The sequence below is a fragment of the Symphalangus syndactylus genome, chromosome 2 (genome assembly GCF_028878055.3).
Source record: "Symphalangus syndactylus isolate Jambi chromosome 2, NHGRI_mSymSyn1-v2.1_pri, whole genome shotgun sequence".
Classification (NCBI taxonomy): Eukaryota; Metazoa; Chordata; class Mammalia; order Primates; family Hylobatidae; genus Symphalangus; species Symphalangus syndactylus.
The window spans coordinates 113965322-113987528 of record NC_072424.2 but is presented as its reverse complement, the minus strand read 5'-3'; the positions used below and the strand labels follow the sequence as shown (position 1 = coordinate 113987528).

At 38.6% G+C, this 22207-nt stretch overlaps 1 protein-coding gene and 1 long non-coding RNA gene across 3 annotated transcripts in view; one reads left to right on the top strand and one right to left on the bottom strand.

Annotated features, from left to right (window-relative positions):
* PDE7B (phosphodiesterase 7B) overlaps positions 1 to 22207 on the bottom strand; it is a 351624-nt gene that overhangs the window by 40786 nt on the left and 288631 nt on the right. For both annotated transcript variants that reach the window (XM_055264864.2, XM_055264865.2), the window contains 5 exons: positions 13298 to 13449; positions 11395 to 11458; positions 9286 to 9381; positions 6370 to 6470; positions 4784 to 4915 (listed from right to left, as the gene is read on the bottom strand). In XM_055264864.2, coding sequence (XP_055120839.1) covers positions 4784 to 4915; positions 6370 to 6470; positions 9286 to 9381; positions 11395 to 11458; positions 13298 to 13449 — 545 coding nt within the window. The remainder of the gene's footprint in view (positions 1 to 4783; positions 4916 to 6369; positions 6471 to 9285; positions 9382 to 11394; positions 11459 to 13297; positions 13450 to 22207) is intronic.
* LOC134735621 (uncharacterized) overlaps positions 1 to 22207 on the top strand; it is a 158905-nt gene that overhangs the window by 6000 nt on the left and 130698 nt on the right. The window lies entirely within an intron of this gene.

The following is a 22207-nucleotide window of genomic DNA, read 5'->3' as shown; positions in this document are numbered from 1 at the left end:
TGTCTTTAAGAAGTATCGGTTCAGTAATTTCACATTATCCTGATGACAATGTGTTCTAGTGGCTCAAACTCTTCCTACTTGCAGTTTTAAGAGTAATCTTCATCTTAAAGTTGAAGGAGTAAGCATCTACCTTTGTGACAACAAAAACTATTAGAACTTTAATTTGAAAAAAACAAAACCCTTCGAACTTCTAAGGCAAAACCTTCATTTCCCTTTGTGCCTGAATTATCAAGTATTTTTCACCCTAAAAACAAAACAATCCCTTTGTTTGCTAATAGCGCACCTGGTCTTTAATACACCACCAACACAGGTTTTCAAATTAAGAGGGTATTTGGCAAATAGAATCTGGCAGTGCAGAGTTGCTATCATACAAGGCAGATTTAAACTGTTTTTCCCTCTATTTATTGGATACTTTCTTTGATTAAAATATTTCAAATGACGATGATAAACTGAATCTGGGGTACAACAGGAACCAAAGTTAATTGAACATTTTAAATCCAGAGGATACAGAAAGAAAAACAACAGGAACATTGTCAGTGTTTTCATTTTTAATTGCTCATGAAACAAGGTGCAAGACTTTAGGAGATAATGGAGGCTGCTGAGTTCTTCCCTAACAAGCCAATGGTCTCCTTGGTAACACTATGAGAGCCCCAGCCTAGGAGGTCTCAGTGGAATAGAAGCACCTTGAGTCCTAAACAAGACCTTGGCCCTTGAAGAAGCGATAGCACTGCCTTGTTTACTGCCTGTTTGAAGATGTCGTTCTCTTGTTTGTTCTGCATCTGCCCAAGATAGCTGAGAGCAGGGAGCGGGGATGCCAATTGCTGTCTGCAGGGAAGGCTGGGGTTCAGATTGGGGATGGCAGAAACTTTATGGAACAGAAAGTGAAATTTGAGGCTCCTTTTATAATTTTAGCACTACTTTCCAAAAACACCTTTCATACTGTAGAAATTGTGAGCTTATGTTAGTCTTTGCAGATGTTTGTTTGAGGAAGGGGGGTCATAGGACCACGTGGAAGGAATATTCCTCCCGGATGGGTCAACTTCATGTTTGTGATTCAGACTCATTAAGAATAAAAAGTGGGCCGGGTGCGGTGGCTCACGCCTGTAATCCCAGCACTTTGGGAGGCTGAGGTGGGCGGATCACGAGGTCAGGAGATCGAGACCATCCTGGCTAACACAGTGAAACCCTGTCTCTACTAAAAATACAAAAAATTAGCCGGGCGAGATGGTGGGCGCCTGTGGTCCCAGCTACTCGGGAGGCTGAGGCAGGAGAATGGCGTGAACCCTGGGGGGCGGAGCCTGCAGTGAGCCCAGATCGTGCCACTGCACTCCAGCCTGGGTGACAGCGAGACTCTGTCTCCAAAAAAAAAAAAACAAAGAATAAAAAGTGGTTCAAAATGCTGATCCCCCTCTAAGTGCTTGCGATAAATGACTAAGAAAACTGATTATAAACTTCTGCAAGACATTATAGAATGTAATAAATATAATGTTTATGGGACAATTTTTTAAAGTCATTATTTTAAGGAAGCTGTGTCATGAGTAAATGTTAGAGTCCATGTTGTTGGACTCTATTGAAAGGAGTTAAATTTAAAATTGAACTGAAAGTTGTTCCTTTACAGTTTATAATCACCAATGTTGTAAGTAACTTAATGCTTACTTTGCACAATTGCTAAGCCCACCATTAAATTTGTGTGTGTGGGGTTGGAGGGTGAAGGAACAGAAAGTAAATTCTTGGTTCTGTTTCTCACATGCTGTTTTTCCTCCCAGTCCACCCTGGACACCTGGACTGCTTCCAGTCTGATGAGAGAGGTGCCAAGTAGAAGTGCCTTCAGTGCCTTCATGTTGAATTTGGTTGGCAGTTCAGCGAGTCTGGCCCAGAGAACAGACCATGGGAGGGAGCCCTCTGACCTGGCCTTCACTCCAGCTGCCCTGCTCTCTCTTTATCTCAGGGCAGAATAACAGGCTGGATGTTATGCAATGATCCTCTTATTTATTAGAACTAAAAAGGCATAGCCAACAGAAGGAGGGAGAGGAAGCCCTCTTCCATTTTATCTCATTTATAGTAAGTCTGGATTGTAGCAAAGTCATGCACAGCGTGTTCCCCAAGCCACATAATTCCTGGCACATCCTGTCTATGGTATTGTTGTTGACCAAATGTGCATGTGTGCATGCATAATTTTTGTGTATATATGTACATATATATATTTTTTCATTCATTACCACGGTTCTTAACATTTTCAGAATCTGCAACTTATTTTAAAATTTGATAAGAGTAAGTTATAGACCCTCTCCCTAGAAAAATGTGCATGCAAACATCCTATGAAAATTTGCAAATAGCTCCCTGAAAGCCCATTTGTGTCTCAGCAAACAGGCCCTTGAGAGGCTAAAAGGCTACATTTCCGAAGATTTTTAAATACCATGTGTTTTTAATGGGTTTGCTCAGCTTATATATTATGTAACGTGATTTTTTCCTTTGATATTGAAAACTTAAGATTTCTGCCAGTTCCTCATCTATAACTTAATGCAGAGTAAAGATTTCTTGATCCAGGTCATGTCCTGTACAACTAATCTGAAGTTACTACAAAAGAGAGCATATGCACTGAATCATGATATGCACAAGACACTGATCAGAGACAGGGCTGTAGATGGCAGGACCATACTCGGCTAAAGGCCACTGGACATTCCATTTTCAGTTATTCTGGAGTTGTGGAATTTAATCCCAAAAGTACATCAGCTCATCCTGACTCTAATGCCCTCTTTTCATCTCAGCTATTAAAAATGTTACTCACACTTTAAGGCCCAGTTTATAGCATTCTTTTTCTATGTTCTTTTTTTTTCCCGCTGAAACTATCTGCAGAATCAGTTTCTCTTTCCCCCCTCTTCCCATCACATTTGTTTGTAGCTAAATACTTTAAAGTATCTACCAAGCCTCTCACACTTTAGAGCACTTTTCTTTTCTTTTTCTTTGAGACAGAGTCTCCCTCTGTTGCCCAAGCTGGAGTACAGTGGCGCCATCTTGGCTCACTTCAACCTCTGCCTCCAGGGTTCAAGTGATTCTCCTGTCTCAGCCTCCCAAGTAGCTGGGATTACAAGCATGTGCCACGACGCCCAGCTAATTTTTGTATTTTTAGTAGAGATGGGGTTTCACCATGTTGGCCAGGCTGTCCAACTACTGACCTCAAGTGATCCGCCTGCCTCAGCCTCCCAAAGTGCTGGGATTACAGGTGTGAGCTGCTGTGCCTGGCCTCGATCACTTTTCTAGAACCCTCTTGTCTGCCTCACTACAATAGGAGCATTGTAGGAGAGCTGTTAGTTTCTTGTATGTGGTAGGTGATCAATATGAATTTCAGAGGCAGTATGCATAGTTCTTAGGCACTTTGGCTCTGGAAACAAAAAGTTGAGTTCTAATTCCAGTTCTATTAATTATCTGTTTTCAGGAAAAACACTTACGTTTCCCAAGTATCAATTTTCCTTTCTGTGGAAAATAGGTATGATAATAGTACCCATCTCACTGGGCTATTATAAAGATTAATAATATACTACATCAAAGGCATTTGGCACAGTGTTTGGGTCATAGTAAGTGTTGAATAAAGGTTAGTTAAATAGTTTGTTGAACTGAACTTTTTAAAAGAAATTTTTTTCATCTTTTTGATGTTCCTTAATATAGTTAATAGTGATGGTATATAGCCAAAAATAAAGGGATCATAATTTTTTGACAAAATTGAAATTTCCTATTATTTTCAAGTCTTTTTAAACAATTTTTACTTTTAGTATTTACAAGTACCAATTTGGCTAAGAAAAGTTTCAGCTTTTTTTCTAGCCAGCTATAGGACACTGAAGATATCTGTATGGTGCTATGTGATATTGCTTTGCCTTTAACTTTGTCCCTAAATCTTAAAATACATGGATCTACAGCCTCCAAGAGATCATAAGACCAGTTGAACAGGTGACTGATATAGGTAGTATCCTGAATGTGGTCCCTAGACCTATACCCCAATTTCACCCTAGTCATAATCAAAGAGATCCTTCTGGGTCGGGCATGGTAGCTCATGCCTGTAGTGCCAGGTGGCTCATGCCGGTAATCCTAGTGTTTTGGTAGGCTGAGGTGGGATGATCACCTGAGGCCAGGAGTTCGAGACTAGCCTGGGCAACATAGTGAGACCTTGTCCCTACAAAAAACAGAATTAGTCAGGTGTGGCGGCACATGCCTGTAGTCTGAGCTACTAGGGAGGCTGAGGTGGAGGGATTGTTTGAGCTCAGGAATTCCAGGCTGCAGTGAGCTATGATTGCAGTACTGTACTCCAGCCTGGGTGAGAAAGCAAGACCCTGTTTCTGAAAACACACACACACACACACACACACACACACACACACACACCCATGGATCCTTCTCTCTTCTCTTTCCTTACAGGGACAAGGCCAGAGAATTAGAGAATATATTTACTGATGGGAAAAGAAAAACAGTAGCTCACTTTATTCTAGTAAGGTCTTTGGATACAAAGAACAGCACAAGTATTTACTCTTTAGAGATTTTAAAAAACAATTGTATCGACATGAGCTAATTCCTCAAACTTCTTTCAAACTGGGATTAAGTTTGCTTGGATTTTGCTCATTTTGAGCATCTGAGTCTGAACAAATTTTTGAGGGCAGAGATTGTGTTTCATTCATCTTCGAACTTCTAGGACCCTAAAACAAGGCTTTCTCCATGGGCAAGATTCAGGCTTGAGCACCGGGCCTAAGGCGATTGACCACACTGTGTCTGGCTCCAGGTTGGGCTCCCTTACCTGATATAGGTTGGCAAGATGGTGGTTAGTTTTTATCAAAAATGGCTGGTTCACCCCTGGGTGGTCCACATCGTGTGCTGCTGCAGCCAGCAGTCCAAGCATGATGTCCAGAGGCGTGAGGAAGCTGGCGAGCTGTTAAAAAAACAAATTGGGAGATTGATTGGTGTATTTTCACAAATAGGCTCATAATCATTTTGGCCAAATCAAACACAATGAATCATCATGGCATTGTTTAAGCCTATCAGCCAGACCTTTACCCTTTGAAGCATTAAATGAGGTGTTAGTCACATGAAATCGCAGGCAAAAAGGAAAGGACTGTGTGGAAAATATTGGGTAAACTCAAATTGTGTAGATTATTCTGGTATCCCCTTTTTCCTATTCCACTCTGTTTTGTTTTGTTGTCGTGACGGCATTGCTTGTTGGCAACAGTGCTGTTGGGTGGATAGGGAGAAGACAGGGCCTCAAATCAGCTTTGCTCCTAGAGAAATGTGTAAATGAAGAAAAAAGTTGAAGTCACATGATGGACCTACTAAAAAATCATTTGCGTATTTCAACTGTCTAATATATCTTTGCCACTTTGAAAGAAGTGGGCCGACTTGCAAGATCTGCATTTTTTTCAATGTGTAATAAATAGTGGGAGAATGTATGAGAATCTGTGATTTTCTGGTTAGCTAGGAAAATAAGCAGAGACATGGGAATCCAATACTAACTTTAAAAATACAACTGTATGACATAGTACAATGTTTAGACTACTTGGAAATTAAAAAACAGAGCCATTAATGTCCTTGGGATATGTTGCAGGGATGAGGCACCCACCCAGCTTTGCCCTGAGAGGGCCTGTTTGACATCTGAATATTTAGTGGTTGCTGTCAAAGCATCCGCGTATGTAGGGGGATGTTAAAAACAGATTGAACTCAACAGTCTTAGAATATAATTTTCCAGAAACCTTAAGAAAACTCATCCTGTACCTTGTACCAACAGACTTTATACAGCTAAGGACTGCCTGAATGTTGAGTATTGAGCATTATTACGATGTTTTTAATTTTTAACTTTGCATTGGTTTACTGCATTAGAACATGCTTGCTAAGAGGTCTTTGACATTCACAAGTTTTCTTGGGCCCTGAATCAGGATATCCAGTTGGCTCAGTAGGAAATAGAACATCAGACTTGAGGAGCTTTGATTCCATTTGTTGATCAAAACTCATATGGTAGGAGACTTTTCCCAGCAAAGTTCAATGCTGGTGCTGTTTGTGGCAAAGATCTAAGGCACGGAGCTAGTTCTATGGACTGTTGAAGGTGTCTAAGATGTAGATTGCCATAGAGAGGAAGTTTTTTTTTTTTTTTTGTCCAAATGCAGCCTCAAAAATATACAAAATATGAAAGAAAACCTCAGATGAGTCCCATCCTTTTTCGTGAACATTGTAAGATTTTCAGAGCTGATACTGGAACCTTAATATCAATAATTTGTGTTCACATTGTTAATGACACATAACATAGTTACTCAGAGATGTTGGGTAACTTGGGCCTAGCAAGTAGTTTCCTTGGCATTTCCAGGTGGCTGAGGAGGCAGCCGGGTCTTGCCTTACCTTTGGCTCTTTCAGGTAGCAGTGCATGGCCTGGGTGACGTCGGCTGCGTGAACAGCATTGTGATACGGGTTTTGGCTGTGGTAATCTTCTTGAACCATGACTGGGAGGTAAACAGATAACTCAATCAACTAAAACCCAAATAGGAGTGGTATACTAGCTTAGACTTACTGTGGGTGCTTTTTGCTTAAAAATATCAGTGCCTCCAAAATGTGCAGCATAAAGATGCTTTAAAAATAAACGTGGTTTGCAAGCTTGGCAGTTCTGCTAGGCTGTTTTTAGCAGAGAGCAGAGATGGACAGCAGAGGGGAGAAAGGCCAAAAGGATTTGTGAAGCCTTGGGATTTCTCACCTCCTTCATAAATCCCCCCTTTCTGACATTCATAAAGGCTGTCATTCATAGGAAAAATAAATATGTAGGAAAAGGACAACTTTATCTCACACTATAGTTTAATTGAGTTTCTGCTGTTTATAAATAATATGCCACAAATGAGATTTCCTTCAAAGAGCCCAAGTAGCATCAGAATACTGATATCCAAAGACTGGTTTAACACTTGAATAACAAATACCAATGAAAGCAAATCCGGGCCTCTTAGGGCAGAGATTCAGAGTACTGCCTTGATCCAACTGTGGACTCCTTGGATTTATTTCTACCTTATTCAAGTTAGAGTATCATCTTTCATGCTCCTGCAGCCTATGCAAGGCTTAGAGCACTCTTGGAACCAAGTAGAGACACAGGCAAGGCAATTTTGGTTTGCTATTTATGGAAGATGCTAACCTGCTTCAGCGCATAATCAAGGCAATGCTTAGGATGCAATATATTCAGTGTGTATAGACTGTCCTGATTTGCAAGTGTGGCCAGATACTCTCAGCCCATTGCTATGAATCTGGCTCTGGATTACAGTGTTAATTCTGTTGTCAAGTCTTTGTATTCTTTACATATTTTCTGGGTAGACACACGTGTCCAAAGTATCTATATCTGTATCTCCCTTTTCGGACAAATCAAAATTATTTGGCCCTATGCATGGCCATTACTTTGCTCAATCAATTAAAATACAATCAGCTTGAGGTTATTTGGATTTCTGGAAATTAGCCATGTTGTGACTAGTTTCAAATACTTCGGTTGTGTCGCACATACCTTTTATTCAGCAGGTATATTTTACAATTATATTTAAACCCTCTATCATTTTAATGTCTGTATTGGGCAAGTTACTTAACTGCTATTTCCCTCAGTTTCCTCCTCTGTAACTGGGGATAGCAATAGCTCTGAGCTCAAAGTGGAGTAAGGATTAAATGTGTTTATTAATATATGCAAGTCCTTGGAAGAGCTTCCAGCAAATGTAAGCACCATAGAAACCTGGTTGTGGTTCCCATTATTATTGTCACACCTGTTATTTTCTTCTGATGGCATTAAGTCAGCTTCCAAAATCAAAGTACAGCCATGTGGCAAGTCAAAAAGAAGCCAGAAACATGCTAAATGGCAGAGGAAAGTCATCTGGTGATTAGAAATGTGCCCTGAAAAATTCACCGGCAGATAAATAAGAATATGCACAAATTTAAATAAGAACTGAGGCTGCCTTTTGATACAGAGTAATGATGGAGTTGAGCAGAAAGATGGTGGACTCCCAAGTCGACAGAGCTAGGCTTGGGATCATATTCTGCCACTTACTAGCTGTTGGCCTTGGGCAAGTAATGAAGCCTTTTTGTACGTCTCCTAAACTGTGGGACAAATGGTAATAATAACATCCTACTTGCAGATTTGTTTAAGTGGTTAGAAATAACTTGCCAGAAGTGCTCTGCTCATGGTGGGCACTACATAAATGGTAGTTATTATTTTTTTAAAAGCCTATTGAAAATTTTCAACAACTCATGTCCTGATTAGAATTATTTAAGGCACATGCTGCTGGAGGTTTGTTAATATGTCAGCAGACCAGTACCTTCTTTGAAAACGATATGTTCCTGATGGTTTTCTTTATATATAATTTATTATAAACGTAACTACACTTGATTCTTGAGAACATGGGTTTAAACCACGTGAATCCACTTGTAGTCAGATTCTTTCTGCCTCGGCCACCCTGAGACAGCAAGACCAACCCTTCCTCTTCCTCTTCTTCCTCAGCCTACTCAGTGTGAAGGTGACAAGGATGAAGAGCTTTATGATGATCCACATCCACTTGATGAGTAGAAAATGCATTTTCTCTTCCCTGTAATTTATTTATTTATTTATTTATTTTTTAAGACAGAGTCTTGCACTGTGGCCCAGGCTGGAGTGCAGTGGCGCGACCTCGGCTCACTGCAACCTCCACCTCCTGGGTTCAAGCGATTCCCCCTGCCTCAGCCTCCTGAGTAGCTGGGATTACAGATGCCTGCCACCAAGCCTGGCTATTTTTTTTTTTGTATTTTTAGTAGAGACAGGGTTTCACTATGCTGGCCAGGCTGGTCTCGAACTGCTGACATTGTGATACACCCACCTCCCAAAGTGCTGAGATTCCCTGTAATTTTTAAAAGAACATTTTCTTTTCTCTATCTTACTTTATTATAAGAATACAGTACATAATACAAAGAACATACAAAGTATGTGTTAATTAACTGTTTGTTATTGGTAAGGCTTCCAGTCAACAGTAGTAAGCTATTAGTAGTTAGGTTTTTGAGAGTCAAAAGCTATACACAGATTTTTGACTACACAGGGGGTCAGCACCCCTAACCCCCAAGTTGTTCTGGATCAACTATAATCAAGTAAACAATTTTTAAATGATTTAGGATGAACAAGCCATATTTTAAAAGTAAGATGAGATCATTTAAGATTAATTGGAGGTCTTCATCTATCGTCCTATGGTTCTTACCACTTTATATTAAAGAGTATTATGCATTGCCATTATTCAAGAGAATGGGGCTAGAAATGTGAAAAAAAGGACTTACCTAAAAATCGGTGTAAGGTCACCATATCTAACTTGAAATGGTGAATGAGTCCATGGGTATTGAAGAGGTGGCACAGCAGTGTTACCAGGCTGTTTCCTGCAGGAAAACAGACACGTCCTTTAACTCATTTTGATCATCACTAAAATATCAAGATTGACAATAAGATCCAAAGTCTCTGTAATAAAGTTTCTTTGATAGAATACTTTTTCCCCTTTAGAAGTGAAATTATTCAAGTATAGAGCATATTATTACTATGATCTGATCCGAGGTTTTCTCTTATTGTACAAGTACAATTAGCTCAGACCTTCTCCCTTCACCAAAGACAATGAAGACATTAAGAGTTAGAAAGAATCTGCCTACTGAGGTGTCAGGGATACATACACATACACACACACACGCACACATGTGTATATGTGTATTTTTTTTAAAGACACAGCTTATGGCCACTTGAAATGTTCCTTAAGTCACTTCCAACTGACTATTCCATTTACAGGTGTATCTAAACCACCATATTGCTTAATAGTCATAGCCTATTCTTCTTCCTATGGAAAATCACTCAAGAGGAGATCTGAGTATGAGCTATTTTAGAATTCAAGTCAGAAGAGATGCAAAATTGCAGCTGTAATGACTTGTAAGCGTTGAAGAAATATTGTTTATTTAGGAATAATGATTTTGAATTTTAAAAGCACAGACAATGAGACCAATGGAACAGAATAGAGAACCCAGAAATAAATTCATGCTTCTGCAGCCAATTAATGTTTGACAAAGGCACCAAAAACACACTGGGGAAAGGACAGTCTCTTCAATAAATGGTGCTGGGAAAGTGGGATATCCACATGCAGAAGAATGAAATTAGACCCTCATCTCTCACCATATACAAAAATCAACACTATATGAATTTAAGACTTATACATGAGACCTGAAACTATGAAACTACTGGAAGAAAACATACAGGAAATGAAATCAGTTAGGTGGAAATACAATTTATTTCCCCTTCTCGATTTTGTAGCTACTTATAAATCAATTGCAGCATTTATTATATATGTGTGGTATATACTTCATATACTTGTGAGGCTCTTTGACTTCTCCTTTGAACTAGTTGTAGCATCTTACTGGATCTCTAATTAATTGAGTTAAAGAAAATCTCTGACGTGGTCATTTCATATGTCTATGAGAGTCATGATTATATTCTCTTTTAAACAAATACCACTGAACAAGTTCTTTTGTTCAACAGGTAACTTAGTTTACCAGTACCCGTTTCTCAGTTGATTTGAGCAAAATGACATGCAAGATGATGGGATTCATCTCTCCATGACCTAGTTTGCTTTCCACAGTGTAAAGGTCCATTTCATGGTCTTAGGCTATATTTCTCTCAACTGCATATTGTTTGCAAAGTAATAGAATGATGAGAAAACCGTATATAATGACTTAAAGGAGATCTATCAACATCAGCATTAAATGTGATGTCTTTCATTGGCTCTCAAAGCTCATCAGCTTTGTTTAATGGCCAGATAAAAATATAATAGGTTTTTTTATTATTTTCTTAAGGAAGGTCTTTATAGGCACAAAAATTTAAGAAGTGACACCAATGAAGATGTTTACTTTTCCCTTCGGCTGCAGTCTAAGCTTTTATATTCTTTCCTCAGCAATTGTTTTCTTCTGGTGGTGTCAAACATATTTGAGCAATACCCGCAACAGGACAGACTTAGCTCACTTAATAAAACTGCATAAGCACCCTGCCCTGTAAAAGTCAGGGCTGATTAGATGTGCTTTTGTTTCTAGTTTTCATCAACTAACAATGAACTCCCTACTTTTGGATGTGGCCAAAATATTCTGCAAGAAAATAATCTAATCTGTGGTTTCTAAATTCCTCTGGGACGATCAAGGTCACAAGGAAACTGTCTTAAGATTCTAAGTTCAAATTCAGTCCTTATTCTTCATCTGAGTTGATTTTCCCTTACTCTGGTCCTTCTTTAGTAGCTGTAGATTTATGAAAATGGGGAAATAAGGAAAAAGGAATAGCAGTGTTTAAAAATAAATTTTGTTTTTCATGAAATTAATCCCACTTTATGGTGTATATTTTAGTGAGAATTCTTTTGGGTAACTTACCATTTGTCAAGCGATCAAACAAGAAAATGTCAAAATCCCACATTCCCACTTTGGAGAGCATGTGCTGAAAAGGCAAACAAAAAACAGCACGCAAATGAATCACACTGGAGACTCAAACATTTACTTTGGGATACAGTGGATTGAACAATTAAAAAGTTGAAAATCCTAGCATACTACCATCTAGTGCAAATGAGTGGTTTCCCTGTGTCCTACAATAAAATCCAAATGCCTCAGTGTGACACAAAAAGGCCCTCACAACACATCAGAAAAATGAAGGGATATTAGGTTATTTTTGAGGTTTAGATTGTGTGAGACTTTTACCTAACTCACACAATATTAAAGACAGCCCCAGGACTTGGCCTCTGATAGCTGGACTTCCAGCCCTCTGTCCTTTCCACATCTCACATCACCTTTCTTGAGAGGTGGCTGCTTAGAGGAGAGACACCACCAAGAGTGCTCTGTCAGTGACATTCCAGGGCTGGGGAAGCTTAGGCTTGTTCTCCTCTCAACAAACAAGCAAGCAAACATTCAAAAATTTCCCAATCTCAGACCTTAAGTTGTTAGGAATGATTTTTTTTATCCTTTTGGAGACCTAATATTGGGAATTAGCTCTTTTGACATTACTTGCTGTTCACGTTCTAATGGCATATATTAGTTGCCTGCCTGCCTGCCTGCCTGCCTGCCTGCCTGCCTGCCTGCCTGCCTTCCTTCCTGCCTGCCTTCCTTCCTTCCTGCCTTCCTTCCTGCCTTCCTTCCTTCCTTCTTTCGTTCATTCCCTCCTTCCTTCCTTCCTTCCTTCATTCCCTCCCTCCCTCCCTCCCTTCCTTCCCTCCCTTCTTTCCTTCCCTCCCTCCCTCCCTCTCTTCCTTTCCTTTCCTCCTTTCCTTTCCTTTCCTTTCCTTTCCTTTCCTTTCCTTTCCTTTCCTTTCCTTTCCTTTCCTTTCCTTTCCTTTCCTCCTTTCTTTTCTTTCCTTTCCTCCTTTCTCTTCTTACTTTCCTTCTTTCTTTTCTTTCCTTCTTTCTTTTCTTTTCTTTCCTTCTTTCTTTTTGAGACCTGGTCTCACTCTGTACCCCAGGCTGGAGTACAGTAGCATCATCATACCTCACAGCAGCCTCAACCTCCTGAGCTTAAGTGATCCTCCTGCCTTGGCCTCTCAAAGTACTGGGATTTACAGGCATGAAGCACTGTGCTTTGCCAGTGGTATATATTTTGTAATAGTATATAAATAGCATAATATCACTTAGCATGCAAGCTATAAAATCTATCTTCGACTTCTGTTTAAACTGGGGCATTTATTGCTGAAATTTAAATTCCTTTGGCAGTTTGGGGTAGACATAACCTGAACACTTTTTTCAGATGGTCACGCATTAATTTCCACCCTCAGTCAGATCAATGTATTACAAAAGTAATTGTAGAGTTATTAAAATTTATTCAAATGAATTAAAAATTATAAAAAGGAAAATGCAGTGCATCAACAGCCTGAAGTAGAATTAAGAGTTGATAATGATTGGATTATTTTTAGTGTAGCTATTACAATGAGCTAATTTAATAAGTTAAGAAATTTAGTTATTCCCTCATTAGTAATCTGCCAGTCCAAAATTTTGCTTTACTTAGTATTGTGCAAATATGTTTTGTACCTTTATAAAAATGAAAATGGCTAGTATGTGTTAGGCATGGGTATATTAAGCATATAAACATGGTTTACTTCGTGCACTTCATAAGGGGGATGTTTGTGTTCATTTCATTTTCTATTAGAGGAACAAGTCTAGATGTATGGAATAATGAGCTCAGGGTCACAGAGCTCCTCAGAGGCAGAGTGGGACTCCAACACTGGTGCTATCAGCTGAGGCACGTGCTCTTGGCCACTGGCCTGCTGTGAGGAGACAGGGGCAGTCAGCTTACCCTTGCTTGTCCAAGGTAGTCTTCATCCAGCAGGTGCAGAGGGGCTTGTGGTATAATTCCACGAAGCAGCCTTGATGCATGGAAGTATCTTTGAAAGCTTAATAGTCTTTTCACCTTTTTCTTGGTGCCAATCTCCCCTGAGTATGTTGTATCTGTGGAAAGTCATCAAGTCAAGAAATTTATATATTTAAAAGAGAGCCAATTTTCTCCACTTTGTAAAACTATAATGTATTAAAAGAAGAGAAATTTAAAAGATACTTTCCATACTTTTAAAAATATGGTCTATTGAACTCTACATTTGAAATGTTTCATGAGCATACCTGATATTTGTTTTTTTTTTTAAATTTTTTACTTATTTATTTTTTGAGACAGGGTCTCACATTGTCATCCAGTCTGGAGTGCAGTGGCACAATCTTGGCTCACTTCAACCTCTGCCTCCTGGGCTCAAGCGATCCTCCCACCTCAGCCTCCTGAGTAGATGGGACTACAGGCATGTGCCACCATGCCTAGCTAATATTTATATTTTTTGTACAGACAAGTTTTTGCCGTGTTGCCCAGGCTCATCTTGAACTCCTGAGCTCAAGCTATGTGCCCATCTTGGCCTCCCAAAGTGCTAGGATTATAGGAGAGAGCCACTGCACCTGGCCTAACTAATATTTCTTATATATTACATTTACTAACATGTCAAGGTGTGTTTCAGAATGTAAGTTTGGAAGGCCATGAAATATATGAATTAAGAATTTCATTTTCTTGTTAATGATGCTGGTATGCTAAGTGAAATTCACACACTTCTGCCTGCATTTGAAATGAACAGTTATTCTTTTTCTACCATAGCAGAATTGAGACTCAAACAGTTAGGCCCACACTCTCACTTGTATGATGAATTTTTCCACCTGAATTAGAAGGGTTGTAAATACACCAGTTTACACGTGAGGAAATGGTTTCTAATATTCCAGGAACATCACTGGCAAAGGAACCAATAATCTTGCACAAAAAGTGACCTGGATGCCCCTGACAAGAAGCAGAGAGTGTTTACTTTCTAATGGTGTATTCTCTCTTACTGGTTGCCATAAAAATCTAATCTTACCAGTAGAGATATTTTAATACTCATTTCACATGTGCCTTTCAAAACTTGAGTGTTGACATCACAGTGATTGTCCAGAAATACCCCAAACACATTATTTGAATGTCTGTCAAGATATTTCTTATCTCAGCTGAAATTATATGAATCACTCTAAGGCCACATTAGTGACGTCTGCGCCAATTTTGAATGTAGAGTCAATTTAACAGTCTAGTAGGAAATGTACGGCTCATATGTAAAGTAATTTTGGCTTCTGTCCTGCCTTCTGCCATCTCCCCCTTTCCTCTGTGGAACTCAAAAATCACAACAGATGGCAGAGGCAGAGGAAACAATGGGTGCTCTCTGATGGCAGTGAGTGACCAAAATCAGTTTGTTATTTAGGCTGCACTATGCTTGCAAAGGCATAATTCAAGGGCAGGCTATAGGTGGACCAGGTCTGGAGTGGTTCAATTTTACACATGTATTTAGACATCTATCAGAGATTCAGGTGAAGATGCTAAGTAGAAATAAATGGATATAAAATCCAGAGCTTGAGAGGGAAGACTGGGCTTGAGACAAAAACTTGAAAGTTGTCAGATGAGATTACCTAGGGAGTAAGTATAGATACAGATCAGAAAAGGATCAAAGTCTGAGTTCTAGACTCTACCTTGACTTTAGATGGGTTTAGAGAAAAGTAGGGAAAATTAAAGAGGACTGGGAAGGATTATCCCATGAGGACAGAGGAAAGCCAAGAGAGCATCATTTCCTAGAAGCTTCATGAAGATCGTATTGCTGGGAGGAAGATGCGGTCATTAAAATTAAGTGCTGCTAATGGGTCAGGTACCATGAAGACTGAGAGTTGGCCATGAACTATACACAGTACTTGAGCACATCTTATTGTGTGCCTAGAAGCAGCAACACTCTAGAAGTGCCTAGAAGTAGCAACGAGCACATCTAGCACCCAGATTCTGGTTTTTAAATATAACTTTTTGCTAATAGGAACCAGATTTATCTTGGTGAAATGGCCAATTCTAGGGCAGGGATGGAAAATGTATCAGATGAACTGTAGCATCTTGTTATACTAGAAAATAAGGGGGAGCTCAAAAAATGATGGAATCATTTAAAAATGACAGAAGTGACAACATCAAGGGATCTCTCAGAAAATATGGGAAATTTGAGTCTCAAAATGAATAACGAAAGAATGGATTATAAACCATTGGCTGAAGTAAGAATGAGTTCATACAGGTGATAAGGTAAGTAAGTAAATAAATAAGGAAAAGTGAAATCTCTTCCTTGTAGAATGTGCCAACTGATAAATGTAGAAGAAATAATAGAGCTGGAAAATTACCATTTTGCAGCCAATATGGTAATGACTGATTCAGGCAAGAATCATTAATGGATACTAAAATTATTAAGTGAAAGTTTAAAAAGCAAGTAATCCAAGTTAATGCCACCAGAAACTGACATCATGCCCTTCCTAATGTAATGCACTGAGGATACAACCTCACACATATTGTGTTCCTGCCCCAAATGCACATCTGATTGTAATAAACAGGAAACATTAGAAAAAATTGTTGAAGGACACTCCACGAAACAATCAGCCTGTGCTCTCTTAAAAAATGTCAATATCATGAAAGACAAAGACAGCTGTAGGTATTGTTTCATAATAATGAATACCAGAGACAGTGCACTAAATGCAATGCATGACCCTTAACGGGATTCTATATCAGAAAAAAGGTCATAAATGACATTATTAGCACAATTTTGGATATGGATTTATGCATGAGACAGTACTTATAAATATTTTAATACTCGTTTCACATGTGCCTTTCAAAACTTGAATGTTGACATCACAGTGATTGTCCAGAAATACCCCAAACACATTATTTGAATGTCTGATAATTGAAGTGTGGTTACAAAAGAATGCCTTCATTCTTAGAAAATACATGCTGAAATATTTAGTGATAAAGTAGCATATGTACAATAAAGTGTTAAGAAAAAATGTATGCAGTAAGGCAAAGATTGCAAAATATAACAAATGGTGCATATGGAGAAAGTATATGAGTATTCTTGCAGATTTTTGATAAATTGAAGTTATTTTATGATAAAAAGTTTAAGAAGAGAAAAGATGTGAAGAAGTAGTTTGAAACAATATCAAGTGTAGACCACTCTTTTGAGGAGTTTTGCTACATACGAAAGTAAAGAAATGTAGTGATAGCTCTATATAGAATGAAATCAATTATTCAATAAATAAATTATTCCTGTGTTATGTATAAGGAAAATATAAAAGAAAATATAGATGATCTTTTCCTTTTTTTCATATTCTATAAAATTCCCCCATCTCAAAATACTAAAAGAAAATGTCTTATGTAGCTGAGAGTATACTTATATTTATATAATAAACTCAGAAGCAAGTAAAATAGCCCTGAATGATGGAAATATGCCACAAATGTAGCAAATTGAAATGATGGATTACTTCTTAAACTTCCCTTTAGTTTTCCAAGTAGTGTAGTACTTTAGGAAGATTCATAGTTAAGATAATGACATTGAAATTAAGTGACATATCCTAAGTGTAGATGATAGGAAATAATGGTTACTATTCACTAATTTTGACTAAAATATTACTAAACTAATGATGCCATGAGCTGGAGATATTAAGTTTAGATCTGTTTTTATCTTTACAACAAAGAAGAAAACAGCAAGATTCCTTACCTATTTTTTTCACCTAGAGTCAAATGAATAATAGTAATATTAGTTCAGCAACATGACAGAATGCAGACCTCTTTGGATCTTTATATAAATTTTTGATATATTGTTTCTCATGACTTTTTTTGGTTTTAATTTTGATTTTTAAAAATATTACATTAAGATATAATACATCGTGATCACCAAGTTATTTGGTATTCCCCTAAATTTTAAGTAAGACTAGTGCCTCATTCCCCTGACTCTAGCCTGTCTTGCATTTTTTTTTTCAAATAAAAAAAATATAATAGACATGGGGGTATCACTGTGTTGCTAGGGCTGATGATCCTGGGCTTAAGTGATCCTCCTGCCTAGGCCTACCATAAATGCTGGGATTATAACTGTGAGCTACCATATTGGGCCAGTCTTTGAAACATAAACTCAGATGGTGTTTAAGAAACCCCAGTAATTAAATACTTTACAGACAAGCAAATGCTGAGAGATTTTGTCACCACCAGGCCTGCCCTAAAAGAGCTCCTGAAGGAAGCACTAAACATGGAAAGGAACAACCAGTACCAGCCACTGCAAAAACATGCCAAATTGTAAAGACCATCGAGGCTAGGAAGAAACTGCATCAACTAATGAGCAAAAAAACCAGCTAACATCATAATGACAGGATCAAATTCACATATAACAATATTAACCTTAAATGTAAATAGGCTAAATGCTCCAATTAAAAGACACAGACTGGCAAATTGGATAAAGAGTCAAGAACCATCAGTGTGCTGTATTCAGGAAACCCATCTCACGTGCAGAGACACACATAGACTCAAAATAAAGGGATGGAGGAAGATCTACCAAGCAAATGGAAAACAACGAAAAGGCAAGGGTTGCAATCCTGGTCTCTGATAAAACAGGCTTTAAACCAACAAAGATCAAAAGAGACAAAGAAGGCCATTACGTAATGGTAAAGGGATCAATTCAACAAGAAGAGCTAACTATCCTAAGTATATATGCACCCAATACAGGAGCACCCAGATTCATAAAGCAAGTCCTGAGTGACCTACAAAGAGACTTAGGCTCCCACACAATAATAATGGGAGACTTGAACACCCCACTGTCAACCTTAGACAGATCAACGAGACAGAAAGTTAACAAGGATATCCAGGAATTGAACTCAGCTCTGCACCAAGCGGGCCTAATAGACATCTACAGAACTCTCCACCCCAAATCAACAGAACATACGTTCTTCTCAGCACCACACCACACCTATTCCAAAACTGACCACATAGTTGGAAGTAAAGCACTCCTCAGCAAATGTAAAAGAACAGAAATTATAACAAACTGTCTCTCAGACCACAGTGCAATCAAACTAGAAGTCAGGATTAAGAAACTCACTCAAAACCGCTCAACTACATGGAAACTGAACAACTTGCTCCTGAATGACTACTGGGTACATAATGAAATGAAGGCAGAAATAAAGATGTTCTTTGAAACCAATGAGAACAAAGACACAACATACCAGAATCTCTGGGACACATTCAAAACAGTGTGTAGAGGGAAATTTATAGCACTAAATGCCCACAAGAGAAAGCAGGAAAGATCTAAAATTGACACCCTAACATCACAATTAAAAGAACTAGAGAAGCAAGAGCAAACACATTCAAAAGCTAGCAGAAGGCAACAAATAACTAAGATCAGAGCAGAACTGAAGGAAACAGAGACACAAAAAACCCTTCAAAAAATCAATGAATCCAGGAGCCAGTTTTTTGAAAAGATCAACAAAATTGATAGACTGCTAGCAAGACTAATAAAGAAGAAAAGAGAGAAGAATCAAGTAGACGCAATAAAAAATGATAAAGGGGATATCACCACCAATCCCACAGAAATACAAACTACCATCAGAGAATACCATAAACACCTCTACGCAAATAAACTAGAAAATCTAGAAGAAATGGATAAATTCCTCGAGACATACACCCTCCCAAGACTAAACCAGGAAGAAGTTGAATCTCTGAATAGACCAATAACAGGCTCTGAAATTGAGGCAATAATTAACAGCTTACCAACCAAAAAAAGTCCAGGACCAGATGGATTCACAGCCAAATTCTACCACAGGTACAAGGAGGAGCCGGTACCATTCCTTCTGAAACTATTCCAATCAATACAAAAAGAGGGAATCCTCCCTAACTCATTTTATGAGGCCAGCATCATCCTGATACCAAAGCCTGGCAGAGACACAACAAAAAAGAATTTTAGACCAATATCCCTGATGAAGATTGATGCAAAAATCCTCAATAAAATACTGGCAAACCGAATCCAGCAGCACATCAAAAAGCTTATCCACCATGATCAAGTGGGTTTCATTGCTGGGATGCAAGGCTGGTTCAACATACGCAAATCAAAAAACGTAATCCAGCATATAAACAGAACCAAAGACAAAAACCACATGATTATCTCAATAGTTGCAGAAAAGGCCTCTGACAAAATTCAACTACCTTCACGCTAAAAACTCTCAATAAATTAGGTATTGATGGGACGTATCTCAAAATAATAAGAGCTATCTATGACAAACCCACAGCCAATATCATACTGAATGGGCAGAAACTGGAAGCATTCCCTTTGAAAACTGGCACAATACAGGGATGCCCTCTCTCACCACTCCTATTCAACATAGTGTTGGAAGTTCTGGCAGGATAATCAGGCAGGAGAAGGAAATAAAGAGTACCCAATTAGGAAAAGAGGAAGTCAAATTGTCCCTGTTTGCAGATGACATGATTGTATATCTAGAAAACCCCATTGTCTCAGCCCAAAATCTCCTTCAGCTGATAGGTAACTCCAGCAAAGTCTCAGGATACAAAATCAGTGAGCAAAAATCACAAGCATTCTTATACAACAATAACAGACAAATAGAGAGCCAAATCATGAGTGAACTCCCATTCACAATTGCTTCAAAGAGAATAAAATACCTAGGAATCCAACTTACAAGGGATGGTGAAGGACCTCTTCAAGGAGAACTACAAACCACTGCTCAATGAAATAAAAGAGGATACAAACAAAAGAACATTCCATGCTCATAGGTAGGAAGAATCAATATCGTGAAAATGGCCATACTGCCCAAGGTAATTTATAGATTCAATGCCATCCCCATCAAGCTACCAATGACTTCTTCACAGAATTGGAAAAAACTACTTTAAAGTTCATATGGAACCAAAAAAGAGCCCACATTGCCAAGTTAATACTAGAAGACTACAGTAACCAAAACAGCATGATACTGGTACCAAAACAGAGACACAGACCAATGGAACAGAACAGAGCCCTCAGAAATAATGCCACATATCTACAACTATCTGATCTTTGACAAACCTGACAAAATCAAGCAATGGGGAAAGGATTCCCTATTTAATAAATGGTGCTGGGAAAACTGACTAGCCATATGTAGAAAGCTGAAACTGGATCCGTTCCTTACACCTTATACAAAAATTAATTCAAGATGGATTAAAGACTTAAATGTCAGACCTAAAACCATAAAAACCCTAGAAGAAAACCTAGGCAATACCATTCAGGACATAGGCGTGGGCAAGGACTCCATGTCTGAAACACCAAAAGCAATGGCAACAAAAGCCAAAATTGACAAATGGGATCTAATTAAACTAAAGAGCTTCTGCACAGCAAAAGAAACTACCATCAGAGTGAACAGGCAACCTACAGAATGGGAGAAAATTTTTGCAACCTACTCATCTGACAAAGGGCTAATATCCAGAATCTACAATGAACTCAAACAAATTTACAAGAAAAAAACAACCCCATCAACAAGTGGACGAATGATATGAACAGACACTTGTCAAAAGAAGACATTTATGCAGCCAAAAGACACATGAAAAAATGCTCATCATCACTGGCCATCAGAGAAATGCAAATCAAAACCACGGTGAGATACCATCTCACACCAGTTAGCATGGCGATCATTAAAAAGGCAGGAAACAACAGGTGCTGGAGAGGATGTGGAGAAATAGGAACACTTTTACACTGTTGGTGGGACTGTAAACTAGTTCAACCATTGTGGAAGTCAGTGTGGTGATTCCTCAAGGATCTAGAACTAGAAATACCATTTGACCCAGCCATCCCATTACTGGGTATATACCCAAAGGACTATAAATCATGCTGCTATAAAGACACATGCACAGGTATGTTTATTGCGGCACTATTCACAATAGCAAAGACTTGGAACCAACCCAAATGTCCAACAATGATAGACTGGATTAAGAAAATGTGGCACATATACACCATGGAATACTATGCAGCCATAAAAAATGATGAGTTCATGTCCTTTATAGGGACATGGATGAAGCTGGAAACCATCATTCTCAGCAAACTATCACAAGGACAAAAAACCAAACACCGCATGTTCTCACTCATAGGTGGGAATTGAACAATGAGAACACATGGACATAGGAAGGGGAATATCACACAGTGGGGCCTGTTGTGGGGTTGGGGCGGGGAGGGACAGCATTCGGAGATACGCCTAATGTTAAATGACGAGTTAATGGGTGCAGCACACCAACATGGCACATGTATACATATGTAACAAACCTGCACGTTGTGCACATGTACCTAAAACTTAAAGTATAATAAAGAACAACAAAAAAAATCCAGTAATTAAATAAAGCTAGCCAACAAATCTTTTCATATTTAATTTTCTATGATGCCTTCTAGGTTAAAACATGTAGCATATAATGTCTTTCCCCATAAAAATGTTCGAAGTTTTTGAATGAATTGGTCATCATGATGTGTATTCTTTGTGTACTTTCAAACCTACTGTCTCAGATGGGCAAGTAGATATCTGAGAAGTTGCAGTGTTAACTGGTGGCCAATATTTTCTAAAATAGCAAGGCAGGCCATGACTACTCCATTTAACTTCCATCTGGGTTATCCTTTAATTAACAAGCAAATGATTCAGAAGCAATGCTACATAGCCATTTGCGAAAACAATAGCACTTAATTTTCTTATTTGAGGACATACATAAAGCTAACCAGAAAAAAAATCCTCAAGGTAGCTTTCTAAAGGGGAAAAACGTGCAACAATCCAATGTTATTTAAACTAACATTAACAACTTATCGAGTGTCATTTAGGGAGCAATTTGTGTTTTGCGAGATAATGAAAAGCG